We start from the raw sequence: 22358 nt of genomic DNA, 5'->3' as shown, positions 1-22358 counted from the left end.
GCCCTCCAATGTATAAATGTGCCCTCCGTGTGCATTTATACGTTACCTGTCCTGTTGCAGTCTCCGCGTGGTGTCTGTACTCCTCTGGGAGGCTCTCCGTAAATGCCACTGGCGCATAGCGTGTCAGTCGGGCATGCACTTGGCGGCAACGATTTTCATCCAATTCGATTATAATAAGCGAATTGGATGGTCGATCGGCCGTCAAGTCGCCTGATGTATGGCCACCTTAACTGCATCCATTCTGCTTGTAGCTAACTTTTGAACTCAGAATTTATGATGCTTTTGTTCCAGGCAGAGTCTCAAGGCTTCATACACACGTCCAACTTAATGCACAACCAACCGCACAGCATGACCAACCACACAACAAGTTGTTCACCTGACAAGAACGTACACACACACCAACCAACTAAACAACCAACTCACTTATGCTAGGTACACACCATACAATTTTCTGTTAGATTTACCTGCTGCTACATGTTGGAAAAAATCTGGCAAGTAAATCGAACAGAAAATTGTATGGTGTGTACCTAGCAGCCTTTGATGAATTAATGCCATGCTAGGTACACTCCATGCAATTTTCTGTTCAATTTACCTGCCAAATAGATTTTTTTCCAACATGTTGGAAAAAAATCTATCTGGCAGGTAAATATAACAGAGAATCGAACAGAAAATTGTATGGTGTGTACCAATGCGTGCAAGCTTAATGACAAATTGCCCAACATGTCCACATTCAAAAACAACAAAGTTGACTTGTACACACGTTCCAACCTGCCTGATAGTTGGTCCACCGGTTGCATCTGGCAAACAACCTGTTATCAGTTGGTCATCTGATTGTTTGTCAGCCGTACACACGCCCAACTTATTTTCCAACAGACAAGTCTGGAAGATAGTTGGACAGATTGTTGGTAGGTGTGTATGAGCCTTCAGTTATGTGAAGATTAAAGGACATCTGAGGTGAATATAAACGGATGAGATAAACAATGGAATCTATCCTCCTTCTCCTAAAAATGACTTTTTTTAGATAGCCCGCAGTTTTATTTTATATTTCATCTAGTTTTTACTGTTTTATTGTCTCTGCTTAATGACACATTCATTGAAGTATGCCAGAGCTCAAATCTATGAATTATTGACCCTTTTTATCTATTTTCTGCTCTCAGAAACCATTAACTGACAGGAAAGTGTTTTATAGCTGTAATTACTTATCAGTGATGGTCACACTGTAGTCTGACCCAGTCTCGACCGAGTCGACCCGGACGGAAACTGTCACTTGCGTGCCTGATGTTTAACTCTTTCAAGCGGAGAAAGAAAAAAAGGAACACAGCCTAGTTATTTGTATGCTAGGCACTGTACATACACGTCTATCTCATCATGTCACATGTCACCTCGGTTGCCTTTTAAGTAAAAAAGGGTCTGATCTGGTTGTCATAAGTCAGCTAACATCCTTTGAAAGCTCTGTTTGGATGTTTTGTTTCAATTAAGCCATCATAATGACATGTACTTATGTTTCCTAAAAAAATCCCTGTATCCCTTTTGATGTTGCATCATGTATACAGCTGTCTTGTAAGCATACAAGATTCAGTTTGACGAAAGCTCAAAGCCGAAAGCTTACTCTTATTTATCTCTTATCCTGGGAATACACGATGAGATTTTTCAGCAGATTTACTGTCCTGATTGATTTTCCGATCGTTTTTCTGACCAATTTCCATTCACTTCTTTGAGAAATCGATCAGAAAAATGATCTAAAATCAGATCGAACTTGTCGGAAATTATCTATCAAACCATCTATCTGCTAGGAAATCTCATGGTGTATTCCCAGCATGTTATCTAATAAATGGTATGATCCTGAACAGTGTCATACTCATGGTCCGATCCGTCGGTGGGCTGCTCATGTGGGTGTGCACAAGGCAGGACGTACTTTTGTTAGTTCGGCTAATCCCGTAATGCCTAAAAGTGACCATTAACAATGTAATCCCCCTGACAATCGGTCATCTGAATCAATCGCTATGATCAGCTGAAAACAATTCTTCAAAATTTGTCAGTAATAGAAGGTATAAGTTAGTGATGGGTCATTCGTGAACGAGCCGGCTCTAAGAGCCGCTTCTCTTTAGCGAACGAAAGGAGCCGATGCCTGGCGAGGGAAGAGCTGAAGCTTCCCTTATAAGTTTGTCAGTGCAGCTTCGCCTGCGGCAAGAGGCATCCATCTCACAGCCTCGCTAACATTACCCTTCCGTTCCGGCTGGCTGCACAGCGTAATCCGTAGTGATGGGTCGTTCACGAACGAGCCGGCTCTAACAGTAGATTCTTTGACTTGAATCAGAGGAGCCGATGCCTCAGCCACCCCACACAGCTCTGCTCTGTAATAAAGTGCGCTGAGGCATGCCGAGAGATGTAGTCGTCCTCCTGCAGCTTGTAGGGGTGTATGGGGCGGAGCAGAGCAGCAGCAGGAGGGATTGCCCCAGTCAGAGAAGCAGCCTGGAGTTGTCATGGAGACGGGGCGGGGCTTTTCTTCCGTATCTGAGTGGCATCTAATGAGAGCCGTTTGAGAGCCATAGGAGCCGGTGTTGTGTCTGATTGCGCTGCCTGTGGATTTGCGCTGCCCCGCATGCGCAGGAGGAGACTGTGCGGCCACAGTTCCTATAGAATGATGCTGCTGGAGGTAAAATACGAAATATCTCCGCTCCCACACCTCTTACACTCCCCAAATTTTTAGGGTAGGGAGGGAACCCCCCGAACGACCTCTATGCCAAATTGCAGCCCCCGAGACCCGCTGGTTCCCGAGATAGGTTTCTCTATTCTATCTTCTGAGCCAGCGGGGCTCGGGTGCTGCAACTTGGCATAGAAGTCGTTCGGGGGGTCCTCTCCCTACCCTGAAAATTTGGTGAGTGTAGGATGTGTGGAAGTGGAGATATTTAGTATATTACCATCAGCAGCATAATTAACTTCACACTGAGCATGTGGAAGGGATCTTCCGGGCAGCACAATCAGACATTACACCTCCAGCCCCGGAACCAGCATGCGTGCTACTCAGTGTGGAAGGGATCTTCCGGGCAGCACAATCAGACATTACACCTCCAGCCCCGGAACCAGCATGCGTGCTACTCAGTGTGAAAGGGAGCTTCCGGGCAGCGCAATCAGACATTACACCTCCAGCCCCGGAACCAGCATGCGTGCTACTCAGTGTGGAAGGGATCTTCCGGGCAGCACAATCAGACATTACACCTCCAGCCCCGGAACCAGCATGCGTGCTACTCAGTGTGAAAGGGAGCTTCCGGGCAGCGCAATCAGACATTACACCTCCAGCCCCGGAACCAGCATGCGCGCTACTCAGTGTGGAAGGGATCTTCCGGGCAGCACAATCAGACATTACACCTCCAGCCCCGGAACCAGCATGCGTGCTACTCAGTGTGGAAGGGAGCTTCCGGGCAGCGCAATCAGACATTACACCTCCAGCCCCGGAACCAGCATGCGTGCTACTCAGTGTGGAAGGGAGCTTCCGGGCAGCACAGACATTACACCTCCAGCCCCGGAACCAGCATGCGTGCTACTCAGTGTGAAAGGGAGCTTCCGGGCAGCGCAATCAGACATTACACCTCCAGCCCCGGAACCAGCATGCGCGCTACTCAGTGTGGAAGGGATCTTCCGGGCAGCACAATCAGACATTACACCTCCAGCCCCGGAACCAGCATGCGTGCTACTCAGTGTGGAAGGGAGCTTCCGGGCAGCGCAATCAGACATTACACCTCCAGCCCCGGAACCAGCATGCGTGCTACTTAGTGTGGAAGGGAGCTTCCGGGCAGCACAATCAGACATTACACCTCCAGCCCCGGAACCAGCATGCGTGCTACTCAGTGTGGAAGGGAGCTTCCGGGCAGCGCAATCAGACATTACACCTCCAGCCCCGGAACCAGCATGCGCGCTACTCAGTGTGGAAGGGATCTTCCGGGCAGCAAAATCAGACATTACACCTCCAGCCCCGGAACCAGCATGCGTGCTACTCAGTGTGGAAGGGATCTTCCGGGCAGCGCAATCAGACATTACACCTCCAGCCCCGGAACCAGCATGCGTGCTACTTAGTGTGGAAGGGAGCTTCCGGGCAGCACAATCAGACATTACACCTCCAGCCCCGGAACCAGCATGCGTGCTACTCAGTGTGGAAGGGAGCTTCCGGGCAGCGCAATCAGACATTACACCTCCAGCCCCGGAACCAGCATGCGTGCTACTTAGTGTGGAAGGGAGCTTCCGGGCAGCACAATCAGACATTACACCTCCAGCCCCGGAACCAGCATGCGTGCTACTCAGTGTGGAAGGGAGCTTCCGGGCAGCGCAATCAGACATTACACCTCCAGCCCCGGAACCAGCATGCGCGCTACTCAGTGTGGAAGGGATCTTCCGGGCAGCAAAATCAGACATTACACCTCCAGCCCCGGAACCAGCATGCGTGCTACTCAGTGTGGAAGGGAGCTTCCGGGCAGCGCAATCAGACATTACACCTCCAGCCCCGGAACCAGCATGCGCGCTACTCAGTGTGGAAGGGATCTTCCGGGCAGCGCAATCAGACATTACACCGGCTCTTTAATGGGAACCGAGCCAGTAGTGTTGTCCGGATCATGTCGAATCATCCGAATCATCAAAATGAGTGATTCGGATCGCAAAAGGGGCGGGGCCAGGAGCGACACGCCCCCTCTCAGCGGGCAGCGGGGTCCTGGAAGCAGAGCCGAGATGGATCGCTCTGTTGGATGGGAGGCAGCCTTGCAGGGAGACAGGTAGATGAGAGAGAGGGGACATGGGTGCCACTGCCAGATATGTGTAGATCACACATACTGGCTATAACGTGCTGCTCATTACAGGCTGTCTGTTCCGTAGTTGTGCTGCACAGTGATCACATTGGAAACTTTTAGCACAGCTCAGTAACTTTGCAGGCACTGTGATTGCAGCGCAATATGATCCTCCTAAACAGCTGCACTTTACTTTGGGGAATGCTTTCTTTCACTGTGTGACGTTTGCATGGAAAGTACACAGATGAGCATATAGGTGAAATGTATGTAAAGCATATGATTGCAGCATGTGGGTATTGTGTGCAAACATTTCTGCTCTCTGCTCGTCCCTCCTCCCTTCTCTGTCCACTCCCTGCCCTCTGTCCATCTTCTCCCCTTCTCTGTGTGTCCACCCCCCTCCCCTTCTCCTGTCCTGCTAGTCATTTCACCCCCGAAATGCTTCCGTAGTCAAATGATTCGGATCAAAGATCCGGATCTTTTCAATGATCCGATTCGAATCATCCGGATCATTGAAAAGATCCGAACTTCCCATCTCTACGAGCCAGAAGAGCCAGAAGAGCCGGAATTCCCATCACTAGTATTAGTGGATGTGAGCTAGCCTATTACATGTATACTCATTCTGTCATTCACCAGCAATGTCAGGGGAAAGCGCGAACGCAGTCCCCCACTACCACAAATTATGCAGTCGAGTTTCCCGCATTTGGGGAAATCGCAGGGGTCAACCCACCCGGAGTGCAATGGATGAGCCTCACCCTGGGAGAACCACCTTCGTGATCATGGTGTCTCCCCTGCCAGGTAAGTATGAGTTGGAATTGCCGCAAGGGAGATTGCTACCTTGGACACCCCCAAGTCAACCTGGGGAGACTTTATGCCCCCAATATAATCTATTTTATCTAGAAAGGACTTTCTCATAGTCCGTATTCCTGTGGAGAGGCAAGTTCTGCTGCTCTGATAGGCAATAAACATTAGCCACAAACATCAAATCAGCAGAAAAACAGACAACTCCCAGAGTGCACTGCAGGGACAACTCATTTGACTAAAGTGACATCACTCCAGTAGCCACGCCTAGCTTGGAAAGACGATTCCCTGCAACAATGGGGAGGGACTTGTCTCTCAGACGCGTCCAGTCAGTCGCTTGCGCTCTGTCTTCAGCAAGTACAATGCTCAGAAAACAAAGGACTTGGCATCAGGCTGGAATCTAAGGGGAACGTCGTTAACATAACAGAACCAGCAGAGTAACGTCAAACAGAGCAATGTCTATTTATTTCAGACCCTTATTTCTAACAATGGGAGCGACGCTGTATCTCATCACGCTTGTCCCAGCAGCTTTTCTGCAACCAGCGGCTCCTATTACGGGCAATTCACACTAGAAATCGCAAACGCTGATCGATTTCTTGGAGTTTTCTAGCGTTCTTTTCCTAGAGATTTTCCAGCGTTTTTTCAGCGATTAGCATTTTGCGATTTCTAGTTTGTGTCTGTCTTCCATAAACAGGAAATGACATCTGCACAGGAAAGAGAGGTGTTTTGTGGGTAAACTGCAAGGTTTGATGGGTAAAATTGCTGGAAAAGCTCTGTTGATTATGAACAGGCCTGCACTTCCAAGGCTCCTATACTTAACATTGAAAGGCTAATCGCTCAGAAAATGCGGCAGGCAACACGTTTGCGTTTCAGCAAATCGCTTACATGAGAACACTTCCATATACTTTTCATTGTACAAGCGTTTTTCAAAACGCTAGCGATTTTCAGCGATGCTGAAATCGATTATAAAGCGCGCACATATGAATTCCAGCTTTGGGTTGCTATAAGCTTTGGTTTCAAAATATTCACTTTTTATTGTTTTGCAGCCTGATATAAAGATGCATGCAAAAAAATGATTCTCCACGCTTCTTTACCATATGCAGCTTATAAAAGCCAAGTAAAGGATTTTCATAGCACCAGTTTAGGGAAAAAAACAGTATAATTGAGATGAACCCCCCCCCCTCCTAAAAAAAAAAAAAAAAAAAAATGAAATAAATACATGGGACTGTAGGCAATACCATTTAAACCAAAGCTACAGACTTAAATAATAAATAAGACAAGGACACTCCAGACTGGTATAAAATTGGCCATCTTTATTTAGGAACGTTATAAAGTCTATTAATAATAAATAACCGAGGTCAAAACATTCTAGCTTTTGTTGCCAATGAATTTCATAACAGTAAACATATGAACAACTGTAGCGTATCTGACTACCACAGCCCAGATACGGTTAGACAGGAAACAAGACCCCACCAGCCAGACTCCTAGGCTGGCACCCCACCCACGACCATTTCAACGCAGCTCTGGAGGTCCCAATTAAAAATGTCTAAACCAATCTCACTTAGATGAACTTTGTCTGACCTGTAAATCCCCGGCAACCCGCCCTCTAAATCAATGTGTCTGAAAGATAGAATCCCCAATTTTGGCAAGTGTTTGGATAACTGGTGGTTAAGCCGCTTCCGGATTTTTTCGCAAGGAACCAACTCCGGAGATGACAACCACAACAGCCGAGAAATGATCGCGGAGAAGATGATACGTGTGCCTTTTGAAAATGCTTGAAATGTGCTTAGGTCATCCCTAATGTTAAAATTTAGCTCTAGAGTTTTCAGTTTACCGATGTCATTACCCCCTAGATGCACAATCAAAATATCAGGAATTGGAAACATCTGTAACAAATAGAAAAGATCAGACTTCAATTGCGACCATAACATTCCCCTTTTTCCAAACCAATAAACAGCGTACTTGTTAGGGTCCAGATTCAAATTAGTTGAGTAAGACCTCTTGCGGGCTCTCTCATGTGCCCAAAAGATGAAGGAATGTCCCATGATCCAAACTACAACTTTCTTTCCTGCAAAATAAATTTAACAGTCAAGAACGTATGTACAACTTAAAGGCAGAAGATTTCCAACGCCCCAACCTTTTGATGACACTGTCACTCAAACCCAATTTAGCTGCCTCGGTGGCTGCACCTATGCGGAATGAATGAGCCGTCAACTTACACTGGCCCAAATCAGCTTTTTTTTGTGCACAGCTTTAACCTCCCTGACAGTTAATTTTTTTTGCCAAATAGGCAAAAATCCTTTTTTTAAAAAAAAAAATTTTTTGTTTCATGTAAAGCTACATGAAACACCGCTAGAGGGCGCATGTGTCCCTCTAGTGCGATCGTCACCGGCATCAATAGCAAACAGGGGAACGCGTATATAACGCGCTCCCCTGTTTGGCTTCTCCTGTCGCCATGGCTACGATCGGAATGACGGCATGGACGTCAGCCGACGTCCTGACGTCAGACGCCTCTGATCCAGCCCATAGCGCTGCCCGGAACTCATTGGTCCGGGCAGCGCAGGGCTCTGGCGGGGGGGCCCTCATCTGCCGCTGCGTGCGGGCGATCGCCGCAGAGCGGCGGCGATCAAGCTGTACGCGCGGCTAGCAAAGTGCTAGCTGCACGTACAGCACTTTAAATGGCCCAAATCGCCCCACCAGGGGCTGAGATATCTTCCTGCGCGGCATAGCCCGAGCTCAGCTCGGGCTTAACGCCAGGAAGGTTAAGACAGCATTGAACTGAAAATTTGTCAGAGGACTACCAGATTCGTGCCTAAGCAATGTGCCTGGTGCAGAACCTCTCATTACCAAAAATGTATTCAGGTTTGCGACTGGACACAATTTATGCCCAGGCCAAGCATTTACTTCGACACGAGCCCCTCTACCTGCCTGGTCAGTTTTGGATTTCTTAATCCATAACCCTACCTTTGTAGTAGCAGACTATTGGTAAACAATTTCCACTCCTTCCACGCGACAGAATAGGATAACCCGGTCGCCGTGGAAACCGACTGCTGAATTCCCAAACTTATTAGTTCAAGATCAGATTCCACATGAAGTCTGGAATTTCCTCCCCCATGGGCTGAGCAGTGGGGACCAATTGCCAAAATCTGTCCATCTGAAAACGGGATAAAGAGTCAGCCACATCATTTTTAGCACCTGGAACATGTTTAGCTTTAATCCACACAATAAATTTTAGAGAGTACAGGACTATGATCCTTAAAAGCTTAACTACTAAAGGGGATTTTGCGGACAAACAGTTGAGCGCAAAGACCACGCCCTTATTGTCTGAATGAACTATTACACGTTTACCAACAAATTGTTCCCCCCATATGTATAGAGCTGCTGCTACCGGGAACAATTCAAGTAAAACAATATTCTTTATTACCTCGGGTTGTCTCCATGTTTCAGGCCATTGTGCACAAAACCATTTGCCAGACCAGAATGCCCCGCAGCCCACGCTGCCGGATGCATCAGTGTAAAAATTTAGAACAACATTGGATACGAATTCATCTTGCCAGACTGATCTACAATTATAGGTCTCAAGTAAGTATGGTCAAGTGAGGCTAAGCTACAACTTCAAGCCTGCTTCGACTGTACAGACTGGGAGGCCCTGAAGGCACCGAACCTGGATGAGTGGGCAGACAACCTATCATCATACATTAGCTTCTGCGAGGACCAGTGTATACCAATGAAATCCCTTAAACTTTATCCAAACGACAAACCATGGTTCTCCCAAAAACTACGACACCTGCGGAGTCACAAAGAAGCTGCGCACAGGGCTGGGAACTAAGAGGACTATAGGAAGGCAAAAAACAACCTAAACAGGGAACTGAGAGTTGCCAAAAAGAACTACGCGTATAAGCTGGAACAGAACCTCTCCTCAAATGACTCACAAGCTGTCTGGAAAGGGCTTAAGGCCGTCACCAACTATAAGCTCCCCCCCCTCAACATGCAACTCCTAGCACTGAGCTTGCCGAGAACCTCAGGGAATTCTACTGCAGATTTCAGAACCAAGCAGCACCTGCAGGTCTTCCGAAGCCACCTGCTCCCTCCTCCACCATATCTGCTCCATGTCCAATCTTACCCTCGTTGGCTGTGAACAAGGATGATGTCCTGCGCCACCTATCAAGGCTAAATGCTAGGAAAGCCTCAGGCCCAGATGGAGTGTCACCAGCATGCCTAAAAACATGTGCTCAACAGCTAGCTCCTATTCTCTCCTCCATCTTCACAAGATCCCTCCAGGAGGGTAAAGTCCCAGCATGCTTCAAGAGGTCAACCATCATCCCCGTCCCCAAAAAACAGGGAATCACTGACCTCAACAACTACAGACCTGTGGCTCTCACATCCGTCATTATGAAAGCTTTTGAAAGCATGGTTATGCCTCTTCTAAAAGTCTCCACAGAGACCCTGCTGGACCCACACCAGTTTGCGTACAGAGCAAACAGGTCCACGGATGACGCCATTAACATCTGCCTAGAGACAGTCAACGAGCACCTGGATAGACCAAACTCATTTGCCAGGATCCTCCTCCTTGACTTTAGCTCAGCGTTCAACACTATCAGCCCTCAAATACTTCAGGAGAACCTTGCTGAGCTCAAAGTCCACCCCACCCTGCGCCTGTGGATAACTGACTTCCTCACAAACAGATCACAGGTCGTCAAGGTAGGTACTATCCTCTCCCAACCAAGGACCACCAACACAGGGGCCCCACAAGGCTGCGTCCTGTCACCAGTCCTGTTCTCCCTGTACACAAACAACTGCAGATCCACTGAAAACTCTGTCAAAGTTATCAAATTTGCAGATGATACCACCATTGTGGGCCTCATCACCAATAATGTTGAGCAGGCATACCGTTATCAGGTTGAAAGAATCTGCAACTGGTGCAAGGAGAACGGGCTGGTTCTCAACACCGCAAAAAACGTTGAGTTGATCATCGACTTTAGGAAGCGTGCACCCACACCACCCCAAATCCACATAGACGGCACGGAAGTCGCACGAGTCCCCTGCGCCCGTCTCCTAGGCACAAACATCTCCAACGATCTGAGGTGGAAGGCCAACACCACCTAGACCCAGAGGAAAGCCCAGCAGAGACTATTCTTCCTCCGCCAACTGAGGAAGTTCGGCATGGACCAGAAACTTCTGTCGAGCTTCTACTCAGCCACCATCGAAGCCATCATCTGTTCTTCTATCCTCGTCTGGTACACTGGCTCCTCTGCCAGCGACAGACACAAGCTACAGAGTCATCGGATCAGCGGAAAGGATCATCAGAAAACCACTTCCCCCACTGGACCTACTCTTCAGCACCAGACTACGCTCCAGAGCCTTGCGGATCGCAAATGATCCTTCGCACCCAGGCTCCCGCTTATTCTGTCGTCTCCGTTCAGGCCAGAGGTATCGGGCCATCTACACCAGGACCTCAAGGCACAGGAACAGCTTCTTCCCCTCAGCTGTCAAATCACTGAACTCACTGGACTCACTCCCATCCCCCTGAGAAGAGCGGCCCCTCCCTAGCCTGCTTGCTTCACTAGCTAGAATAGTCCTTTAAGCATGCCTGCACTGCAGAACTCTCCTTTTGGAAATGGCTGCTTATGTAATTACTGTACTGTATTGTATTTGTTTTTGATGGATTGCTATCTCTGGTGTGTTATTTTACTGTTTCCATGCCCTGCTTATGCCAAGCCCAATTCCGGGCACGACCCAGTCGTGCTTGTCGGAAAATAAATTCTGATTCTGATTCTGATTCTCAAGAAATTCAGCCCATACCAACAAGTCAGCCTTCAATTCTGCAGTCAACCTAATATGGACGTAAGGAGACTTTAACCCTTTCATAGCTGACGATAAACGACGAGAAAAAATCCTTCCCATGGGCATTATTCTGGTTGCAAAAACTAAATTGCCTAACAGGGACTGCATTTCTTTTAGTAGTACTTTTTTACGCTGCAGAAATATAGCGATCAATTGCTCAATTTTTTGCAGTTTATTTGTCGGTAACCGAAATTCCATTTGCGTGGTATTAATCGTGATACCCAGGAATTCCAGACATGTACATGGGCCCACTGTCTTTTCGGAAGCTAATGGCACTTCGAAGTGTTCGCATATCACCGTAAAAGTTAACAGGAGATTATTACAAATCTCTGATTGGCAAGGGCCCATGAACAAAAAATCATCTAAATAATGAATAAAATAAACTTGATTGGAAAGAGCGTATATAACCCAATCCAAAAAAGTTGAAAATGATTCAAAATAATTTCATGACAGCGAACAGCCCATGGGAAGGCAACGGTTGAAATAAAAGGAATTTTGAAAATGAAAACTGAGAGAATTAAAAGCATCTGGGTGAATGGGTAACAAGCGAAAAGCTGATTTAATGTCCGCTTTAGCCAGAAGGGCACCTTGACTGACAGGGTGGAGAATTTCTAAGGCGTCATCGAAAGAAGCGTAACACACTGACGCTAACTCATCTGAGATGTTATCATTGAGTGACTGACCTGTTGGGAAGGATAAATGATGAATCAGCCTGTAAGAACCGGGATCTTTTTTGGGAACTATTCCTAATGGAGACAACCTGAAGTTTTCAAATGGTGGCTGGGAAAAAGGACCAGAAATCCTACCTTCCATTAATTCCTTGTCTATTTTTTCTTTAACTATACTTTCCAAAATGTCTACTGATTTCAAGTTTTTAACCCAAACACATCCTTTGCCTGTAAACATTGGCAAGGAAAAACCTTGTTCAAAACCATCAATTAGTAACCGTGCTTTCTCCCTGTTTGGGTACATTTGCAGCCAAGGCAACATGTTTGGTAGGCTCACCGGAGTGGTTGCCTTTGAGAAAAAGCTCTTTAGAGCTATTAGACATGGAATTCGCTTTTTTTGAAGCATCTTGTTATTGGATGAGACCCTGCACAAAATCCGCATTCATGCCGATATTTGCACGTACCAGGCCACCTGCATTGGGAATCGTTGTAAGCATAGCAAACACCCTTTTTGTAATTTGAATTCGATGGGGCCTGTGATTTGTACATAGATACCTTCTGTGGCATCATAAGCTCAAGGCACAAACCGACATCCTTTGACCCCCATTTCATCTGGGGGTACACTGCCAACCTTTGGCGGAATGCTTCATCATAATGAAACCACGCTAGTCCGCCAAAGGATTTGTAAGCAGTCAAAATAGTGTCCAAATATTGAACATTTGAAGACATTTTTTGGGAAATTTTCCACCTAGCACGCGAGCATAAATACAAAAGGCCTGTAGCCAATTGTTAAATGACCTTGTGACAGGATATTTAAGGCCCATACACACGTCGGATTTTTCCGAATGACGGGCCGTTTGAACGTCCCGTCGTTCAGTCGTCCGCACGGATCGCTCAAGACCAGTCTTATCACCCGAACGACAGTCTGTACACACGCCCGATTTAGCGCGCGGACAACTGAACGACGGGACGTTCAAACGACCCATCGTTCGGGAAAAATCCGACGTGTGTATGGGCCTTTACGCTCATCCTCGTTCTTGCTATCTGTTTTATCTTTCTTTGCAGAATCTTTATTAAGAGGCAATAGTGATAACAGCTCCATATAATCCCCATTCCAGATCTTTTCTTTAGTAGATAAAGCTAAATGAAAACCTAATGGTGAAATGTCACATGACATATGCTCCTTGTAAATGTTGTCAGGGTCAGGGATACCCGGTCTGGTAATAGGGACCATGCAATCAGGAACTGTAGGTAAAAGTGTCTGAGCTGTGGTGGGAGCTACCAACCCAGAACCCATAGTATTGCCTGAGCTGCCCTGTCCCTGCGGCTGCCTGCACCATACTGCGCTGGTGTTACTAGACATAGTGGAGGGGTTCTGCTGCTGTTTCAGTGCACGTAAAAGAGCTTGAATGAGAGGTGATATAGAATTATACTCACCAGCTCCAGAAGATTGAAGAACTGAAGGGACCACCGGCTGGCCCAGGACTGTCGCTTCAGCGGGAGCTGCAGCATGAGGCAATGCTGCACCGCTGGAGGTTGCCCCATGAAGCGCTCCCAGTTGCCCAGGAGACGCCTCAGCAAGGAACTCAGCATGCGAGCATCTGCCCCCACCGCCGCGCTCACCGCTCAGGTGGAGCTGAGGGGCTGATAAAACCGGACCTGCTGAGGGGGCGGGAACAAGGCCCCGGGCACCGTCCCTTTCCTCCTGAATCGCCGCCGCCGGACGGGCGGGAACGCCGCCATCTTGCCGGAGCCCGGACTGAGCTGCCTCTGGAAGCGCCGGCGCCTGGCCACACCTATCCTCAAGCGTAACGACCCGGTTGGTCGCCGCGCTGGACCCGGATGCTGACAACGCCCCCTGAGCCTCCCGATTGGCTGATTTGAAACCGGAGCCGGATCCTGCACTGCCAGACCTCGGACCCTTCTTCTTCTTCTTGGGCGCGCAGATGCCACTCCCACCACCTGGACCATCGCGGCGGGCGCTGCCTCGGGCCTGCTGCTTTCCTCGCTGGGCGCTCAGCTGGGTATCGCTGCTGGGCTCTCCCGGAGAGTAGGAGCAGCGAGCGGACCTCTTCCGAAGGGACTGCCGACTGCAGCCAGCTTCTCCATCGCCGTCCTCCGCTCCGCCGCCGATATCTTCCCCGCTGACAACTTCCTCCCCGATGCCGGTCTCTTCTCCACTGACGACCTCTTCATCGCCGCCGGCCACTTCTCCACTGCCCGCTTCCCCAGCTTGCTTCTTCCGCTCTTCTTCCGCCAAGCGAAGGCACCGCTCCAAGATCTCCAAACCGCCCAGCTCTTCAGCTCTTGCCGCCAACAGCCTGAGGACCTCCATCGTGGCCAGGTGAGCAGCGTATCACAGTTCCGTATTACAGCTCAGAGAGCTCACCTATTAGCCACGGAGGTGACAGGCAGATAATGCTGGACGGACCTCTCTTATATACAGTTAACTTTACCCTGATTGGTCGCTGAAATCTTCCTTTGACCCCAGCAACACCTGCTGAGAATACCTACCTGTCAGCCGACCAATCAGAGCTGTCAAACCTGACTCACACACATCACCACACACACACATTATTCACCAAACCTTGGCCAATCAGATGAGACTTTACCTCATAGTGAGGGAAATAGGGGTTGACTTCTGGCCACAAATTGATGACTTTTGATGGGATTGCCACAGGCCCATGTAGGGCCTATTTTATGTTCAGGCCCTCTTTATTTTTTTTGTAAACTTGATCACCTCTTCTTACTGTAAAGCAAGCATCCTATTGTCTTCCACCTCTGATTGTTTGTAATAATTGTGATTAGTTTAGCATATGTTGTACATACACTTTTTCTTGGTGCAGTCCAGTATTTGGTAGTCCAACTGAAAGCAAGTAATCAGCTATGGGTGGCAAGCTAATGTCAGATGTTTATTTATTAACTGTATTTATAAAGCGCCAACATATTACGCAGTGCTGTACATTAGTTAAGGTTACAGACAATATTTAGGACATACAGCAATAAGACAATACATGAGTATGCATGAAAACCAGATCACGCAGCACAGTATGAGTACAAGGTAATGCTTAGTCATGAAGATTAGGCAAGTCGAGTTCACTCAGATCCATAGGATGGGTGTACAGTAATGGAGGTGCGTGATCAGGTAGGAGACATAAGAAGGAGGGCCCTGCCCGAAGGCTTACAATCTAGAGATGTTGGGGATAAAGTTGTGGATTGGTACATGTTGGGATGAATACAACAATTCAAAAGCTTTAACACTCTCCTCCTGCCTGTGTCTTCTGTCTCTGTCATGTGACAAAAGCTCTAAATCAAACACTCAAGGTCTGGCATGTATTCTGCCTCTAGTCCAGACATGCCAAAACGGTCCTTCGATGGCCGAGGTCCTCACACATTTTTGATACAGCTCAAATGAATTGATGGATCTGAATCAGGAAAGGTGCGGTCCGTCAGGTAAATCACATTCCTCTCTTTCTCAGTCCAGCCTAAACACTGGCATGGATCTGGCCCTCCAGGCCTGGAGTTCCACACATGTGCTCTAGTCTTTGAAATGTTGTGTTTGTCACATGACACAGGGAGAGAAGACACAAGGAGGAGGATGGAGAAAAGCCACCAGACATGGGAGAAGGCACAGCATGGAGGTAGCACAATGGCAGGACCAGTAGTGGTCAACTCAGAATAAAATGTTCAGCCCTTTCATAACATCATGTACTGACCTGAGGCCATCGATATCTGTAAAGTTGACCCCCATTGTTGTACACAATGAGAATAACCTCAAGTTACATATTTTTCTTTCTCAGAAACAAATTCATCTGCTGCATGGAGAAGCAACAGCCTCAGTCACCAGTTGTTCAAGCCCCTTTGCCCAACTGGAACATGGCAAGCATCTATCGACGCACCAGCCAAGCACACAGAGAAGTCGAGTATGGCAAAGTCATCAGCTCTGAGATGCGTCCACCAGCCATCCGTCCAGAGATGAGTCATTACAGGACGCACTACACCAACATGGGCTATGAGGCTACCGGAGATGACTGAGAGAGATGTTATCGGACTTGGTTAGCAAAGGTTCTTCATGGATACCATTGGAGAACCTTCGTGGTACAGCAAAAACTGTCCTGAAACAGGAAAGGTCCATTCCTCTAACTTCATGTTTCCTGGAAAGGGCTACCAAACTTAAAATATACTATCCCTATTTGAAGATCTATTAATAAAATGACAACAAAGTCCTCATCATGTTGGCCAACATAATTTAATGTATGGATATGTGCCTGCTGTTGTCCAGATCATTGCCTTCAGGGACGCATGCACGGCAAATACTGTTTATAGTCCAGAATGCAGAGCTCTTTCCATGAGAAATACTACTATTGCTTGGAGTGCCCAGAGAAAGCACTCCAGCGACAGGAGGAAGATGAGCGCTGTAAAAAACAGCACAGGAAATTTGGGCTCAGCTGGCGCTACCATAGGCTCAGGGCCGGTTTAAGCAACAATGGGGCCCCGGGGCAAAATAAACCTGGGGGGCCCCCCCAACAGATACCCCGGAACAAAAATCGGCATTAAGGGACCTTTTTTGCAGCTGGTATAGTCAGGGTGTGAAGTCCCAATCGGTCGGCGCTCCACATTCTGGCTATCCCATCCTGCACGGGCGACAAGGGGTTAAAACGTTTCAGGAGGGGGGACCCCACATAATTAAAAAAAAAAAAAAAATTCCCACACTCTAAACATAAAAAAAAAAATTGGGAAAATAGGAAAAAAATGCCAGGGATCTTCATGCAGCCATATTGCGGCTGTATAGGTGTAAACCCACCTCTTTATGATGGCCTACCCACCTCCTACCACACAGTAACTCTCTAATGAATATTTAACAGCCCCCCCCTAGTGTTTCCACCCCTCCCTTTAGATTGTAAGCCTCTGGCAGGGTCCTCCACTCCCTAGTGTAATCTACAGGATCATGTGCTCCTGTCCTATGACAGCCTGTACTTGTATTACTGGGCCTACCTAACCAGCCCATATTGCATGATCATGTATTTTGTACAATTTGTATGTATAACTTTGTTTTATGTGTATAACCCTATGTATGTCATCCTTGTATCATTGTATATATTTATTGTTCAGCGCTGCGTAATATGTTGGCGCTTTATAAATACAATAAATAATAATAATAATAGCGATCCCTGACCAAAGCGCTGCAGCTGCATATAGACCCCCTGGAAACCCCGTCAGGAAATTTATTGCTCTTTCTTTTGATGCATGTAAAATTACACTACCGTTAGGTTTGCTACTAAAAGTGACATTTACCGCATTTAAAAGTATATTTTTTTCCTTCGAAACTTTAAAATCGATTTTCTCAAAAATGATAAGGTCTTTTTGAAAATAGTTTTTTCCTCCTTTCCCAATGATCTCCTTAACATATCCTGCAAATTTAGAGTTTCTACCATTTAAGGTGGATTTGCTATTGACCGTTAAAGTCGGCGGGTTTTCAAATGTGTATGTTTTTTTTCCTTTGAAACTTTAAAAATCGATTTTCTCAAAAACTATAAGGTCTTTTTGAAAACTTTTTTTTCCCTCTTGTAGCCACTGGGGGCCCCTACAGGCTCTGTGGCCCTGGGGCAATTCCCTTTTTTGCCTCTATCGTAGCGCCGGCCCTGCATAGGCTGTAATAGGAAATATGGCTATAGCGGCACTCAGTAAGTAATTTTGGTGCCGTCAACTGGAGCACAAATTATTACAAAATCACTGTAATTTGGCCGCCAGCAATAGCTGGTAGCCGAATTACATCATTCCCCACCATCAATGGCGACCTGGAGGGGGAATAGTAATTGATAACGCTGCCAGGACTTGTGAAGGTGCAGGGTGAGCCGTTTATCAGCGTTACCATGCGCCCAAATCTCCTGAATCATAGGCTGAATCATAGGTATGTGGAAGAAGACCCCGCCCCCTTGTCCTTTTTTTTGTTTTTTGTTTTGTTTTGTTTATTATTTGCTGCGTGGTTTTCACTGACCTACAGGAAAGTTCAGGATCTCAGCCTCACAGAGAGGGGCGTGGTGGGTTACTTGCTGTCCTGTCAAGAATGCCTTCTTTCTATGGCCATAATCAGTAAAAAGTCTAATCTTTTTTTATATATATATAAAAATGCTTGTTTTATTTAAAATAAACCATCTAAATGAATCAATACTTCTTAGTCTTGTCAGGTGTTCTTTAGATTAGAATCGCATTGGTGTGTGAAAAATTAAAGAAAATCATCCGCACAGTTATGCCACATCGTCTTTTTGTGGTTGTTCGACATAAATGTCAGATAGTATTCACTGAGATTATTCTGGTGTTTGTTTGGGGAAGTGGGACCAGGAGACACCTAGTGAAGCCTAAGTCCTGACCTTTCAAGGTGCATTTTGGGCCATTTCCTGTAGAATCCAGGCACATGGCACATTAATCGAACATTTCCCAAATGTTGTTAAGTTGCTTGGTCCTCACGAGGAGTACTTATTTAAGTCAATGACAGGGGCGTAGATAATGGTGAGCAAGAGTGGACATATGTCCCCAGGCGCAGTGATTTAGGGGCACTCAGTGGCTGCTTGCCGCTGCTGGCAGGAAGAGCCACTGGGAGTGTGGACAGCACTGTCTAACCATGTAAAGGAAAGCTACTGTGCATGCTACAGCCATTAGTTCCAGGTTAAAGGTCTTGACTAGACCCTTGCATAGTACAGAGGCTTCCCAAGTCCTCCACAACCCCACTGCTCAAGTGCTGGGATCCTTTGAACATATCCGACAAGAGTTTGTGTGGTTATATTCTGGTGGCCATTTTTCTCACTATGCATGTGCATACCTCCCAACTTTTTGAGATGAGAAAGAGGGACACTTAAGCCACGCCCCCGCCAACCCCCTAGTCACGCATACCATATAGATTTCATAAGAAAAATATGTTGTTTTATCATTCAAACCACACTGGACCTTCCTATCCTGGTTCATTTTACTTCATATTAACATTTTAAAATTAGAAATATATCAATTTAAAGGATGGGAATAAAGTTTATCAAAGTCAATCAAACACATTTTTTAATAGAGAAATATATATATTTACATAGAAAGAGGGACAAAGTCCTGAAAGAGGGACACATGAGGAGGAAAGAGGGACAGGGCTCCCAAAGAGGGACAGTTGGGAGCTATGCATTTGCAGTACTGGCACACATGTACACAGCGGGGGAGCACAGCCACATAGAAAAAGAGGGTCCTTACCAGCAGCAGAGGGGTCGAGGAGGATATGAGCATCCAGAGCCTTCCCTCTACTCGGGCAAGTATTACTTTTATCTTACAGGATTGCTATAAGCTGAATAGATGCTGCATGTATCATCCGCCAAACACAACACAGATTAAACATCGAGCATGAACGCCCCACAGAAATCTATTGTAGTATGTTTACCCGCTATTGGCATTTGTGACCAGGAAGGTGGGGAACGGCTGACAGTTAACACTGTGAATCTATCCTTAAAGCGGACCTCCAGAGTAAGAATGAAAGCAGGGGCGTAACAATAGGGGCTGCAGCTACTGCACCCACGAGGGGGCCAGCCCAGGGGAGCAGGAGGGGTTGCAGCATGAGGAAAGAGCATGTCCACATATTGGCAAGGAAGGGGGGACACTCCCACCTCACCTCGGGCTCTCCCCTCATCGAGCTCCCCTCCTGCAACTATCAGTGTTAGCGGGCGGCGGGCAGGAACACATACCTCCATGCGTTCCACGCGCCAGAGGTTCCACTCTCTAAGTGTCTGATGCTACTTCCTGTTTAAACAGGAAGTAGGGTGCTACTTCCTGTTTAAACAGGAAGTAGCGCGAGGCAGTTAGAGATCGGACCTCAACGGTGGATGGAGGTATGTGTTCCTGCCACTGCCCGATGACACTGATAATTGCAGGAGGGGAGCTCACTCAGGGGAGAGCCTGAGGTGAGGGGGAGAAGTGCCCCCCCCCCCCCCCACGATGTGCGGTCATGCTCTTTCCTCATGCTGCGACTCATTCTGAACCCCAAAAAGACCTGGGGGGAGCATTTTTGCAGGGGGGCCTGGTGATTTCTAGTTACGCCGCTGAATAAAAATCCTGCAGACTCCTAGGAAAAAAAAGTTGTATTTACTCGAGAAGCCTTGACCCGCGAAGCCGTCCCGAAGACCCCACATCACTTGATTTCTGGCACCTGGCCCACCCCCCTCCCTACCTGGAGAAAAACGCCAAGCTATAAATAGCTTGGCGTTTTTCTCTGGGTAGGGAGGGGAGGCGGGGCCAGGCGCCAGAAATCGAGTGATGTGGGGTCTTCGGGACGGCTTCGCGGGTCAAGGCTTAAACTTTTTTTTTTCTAGGAGGCTGCAGGATTTCCATTTTTACTCTGGAGGTCCGCTTTAAAGCCAATGTCAATGCCAAGAAAAACAGAAAAAAACAGATACTTACCTAAGGAGAGGGACAGCTCTGGGTCCTATAGAGCCTTCTCACTCCTCTCCCGGTCCCCACCTTCTAGGACTCTATTTTGTTTATGTTGACATTCACTTCAATGCTACCTACGGAAACGCAACGCTCAAAAGGATATAATAATAATTCCAAGTCCACGCAATCGTTACTTTTATGAAGTGTCCTAGCAGGGCCGGGCCGAGGCATAGGCTGGAGAGGCTCCAGCCTCAGGGCGCAGTGTAGGAGGGGGCGCACAATTCATTCAGCTGTCATTCCTAATTGTGTATGAAGCAGAAAGAAATAAGAAAAGGCGATACATAGCAGTGACTGCAAGCCAGATAACTAGATATTAAGGTGTTGGGGAGGTTGTGGGCCCTGTGGCGCCTCTTAGTCTAATAGCAATCAGTGTGTGACGGCTGGGTGGGAGGGATGGAGGGGCCTCTTAGTGTAATTGCAATCAGTGTGTGACGGCTGGGGTGGGAGGGATGGGGAGGGGCCTCTTAGTGTAATAGCAATCAGTGTGTGACGGCTGGGGTGGGAGGGATGAGGAGGAGCCTCTTAGTGTAATAGCAATCAGTGTGTGACAGCTGGGGTGGGAGGGATGGAGGAGGGGCCTCTTAGTGTAATAGCAATCAGTGTGTGACGGCTGGGGTGGGAGGGATGGGGAGGGGCCTCTTAGTGTAATAGCAATCAGTGTGTGATGGCTGGGATGGGAGGGATGGGAGGGGCCTCTTAGTGTAATAGCAATCAGTGTGTGACGGCTGGGGTGGGAGGGATGAGGAGGAGCCTCTTAGTGTAATAGCAATCAGTGTGTGACGGCTGGGGTGGGAGGGATGGAAGGGCCTCTTAGTGTAATTGCAATCAGTGTGTGACGGCTGGGGTGGGAGGGATGGAGGAGGGGCCTCTTAGTGTAATAGCAATCAGTGTGTGATGGCTGGGGTGGGAGGGATGGAAGGGCCTCTTAGTGTAATAGCAATCAGTGTGTGACGGCTGGGGAGGGAGGGATGGGGAGGGGCCTCTTAGTGTAATAGCAATCAGTGTGTGATGGCTGAGGTGGGAGGGATGAGGAGGAGCCTCTTAGTGTAATAGCAATCAGTGTGTGACGGCTGGGGTGGGAGGGATGGAGGAGCCTCTTAGTGTAATAGCAATCAGTGTGTGACGGCTGAGGTGGGAGGGATGGAGGAGGGGCCTCTTAGTGTAATAGCAATCAGTGTGTGACGGCTCGGGTGGGAGGGATGGAGGAGGAGCCTCTTAGTGTAATAGCAATCAGTGTGTGACGGCTGGGGTGGGAGGGATGAGGGAGTGGCCTCTTAGTCTAATAGCAATCAGTGTGTGACGGCTGGGGTGGGAGGGATGGAGGAGGGGCCTCTTAGTGTAATAGCAGTCAGTGTGTGACGGCTGGGGTGGGAGGGATGGGGGAGGGGCCTCTTAGTCTAATAGCAATCAGTGTGTGACAGCTGGGGTGGGAGGGAGGGGCCTCTTAGTGTAATAGCAATCAGTGTGTGACGGCTGGGGTGGGAGGGATGGAGGAGGGGCCTCTTAGTCTAATAGCAATCAGTGTGTGACAGCTGGGGTGGGAGGGATGGAGGGGCGCACTTTGGTGTCTCAGCCTTGGGTGCTGGAGGACCTTGTCCCTGCTCTGTGTCCTAGTAATGTAGTGTTAACCACCACCTGCTCTGTTTATATTCACTTCAGTTTCACTCTGTCTTTGGAAAGATGAAGAGTGACATACGATGGTGACTTTTAGGGAATTACCAATACCGTGTTACTGTTATTGTTGTGTATGATGTTAAAGGGAATCTAAAGTGAAAATAAACTTATGTTATAATGATTTGTATGTGTAGTGCAG

At 47.8% G+C, this 22358-nt stretch overlaps 2 protein-coding genes and 1 non-coding gene across 4 annotated transcripts in view; 2 read left to right on the top strand and 1 right to left on the bottom strand.

Annotated features, from left to right (window-relative positions):
- LOC137538165 (uncharacterized) overlaps positions 1–16318 on the top strand; it is a 52974-nt gene extending 36656 nt beyond the window's left edge. Inside the window, exon 8 of the mRNA XM_068260191.1 lies at positions 15886–16318. Coding sequence (XP_068116292.1) covers positions 15886–16120 — 235 coding nt within the window. The 3' untranslated portion in view covers positions 16121–16318. The remainder of the gene's footprint in view (positions 1–15885) is intronic.
- The window catches only part of LOC137538134 (CD59 glycoprotein-like), a 472510-nt gene that overhangs the window by 333560 nt on the left and 116592 nt on the right, over positions 1–22358 (top strand). The gene's annotated exons all lie outside the window — the stretch shown is intronic.
- On the bottom strand, positions 5415–5578 carry LOC137539325 (U1 spliceosomal RNA). Its single transcript, XR_011025019.1, has one exon. It is a non-coding gene; the product is annotated as a U1 spliceosomal RNA (small nuclear RNA).

This window comes from Hyperolius riggenbachi, chromosome 11, assembly GCF_040937935.1.
Source record: "Hyperolius riggenbachi isolate aHypRig1 chromosome 11, aHypRig1.pri, whole genome shotgun sequence".
NCBI classification, from domain to species: Eukaryota; Metazoa; Chordata; class Amphibia; order Anura; family Hyperoliidae; genus Hyperolius; species Hyperolius riggenbachi.
This window is presented reverse-complemented; position numbering and strand designations above follow the sequence as displayed.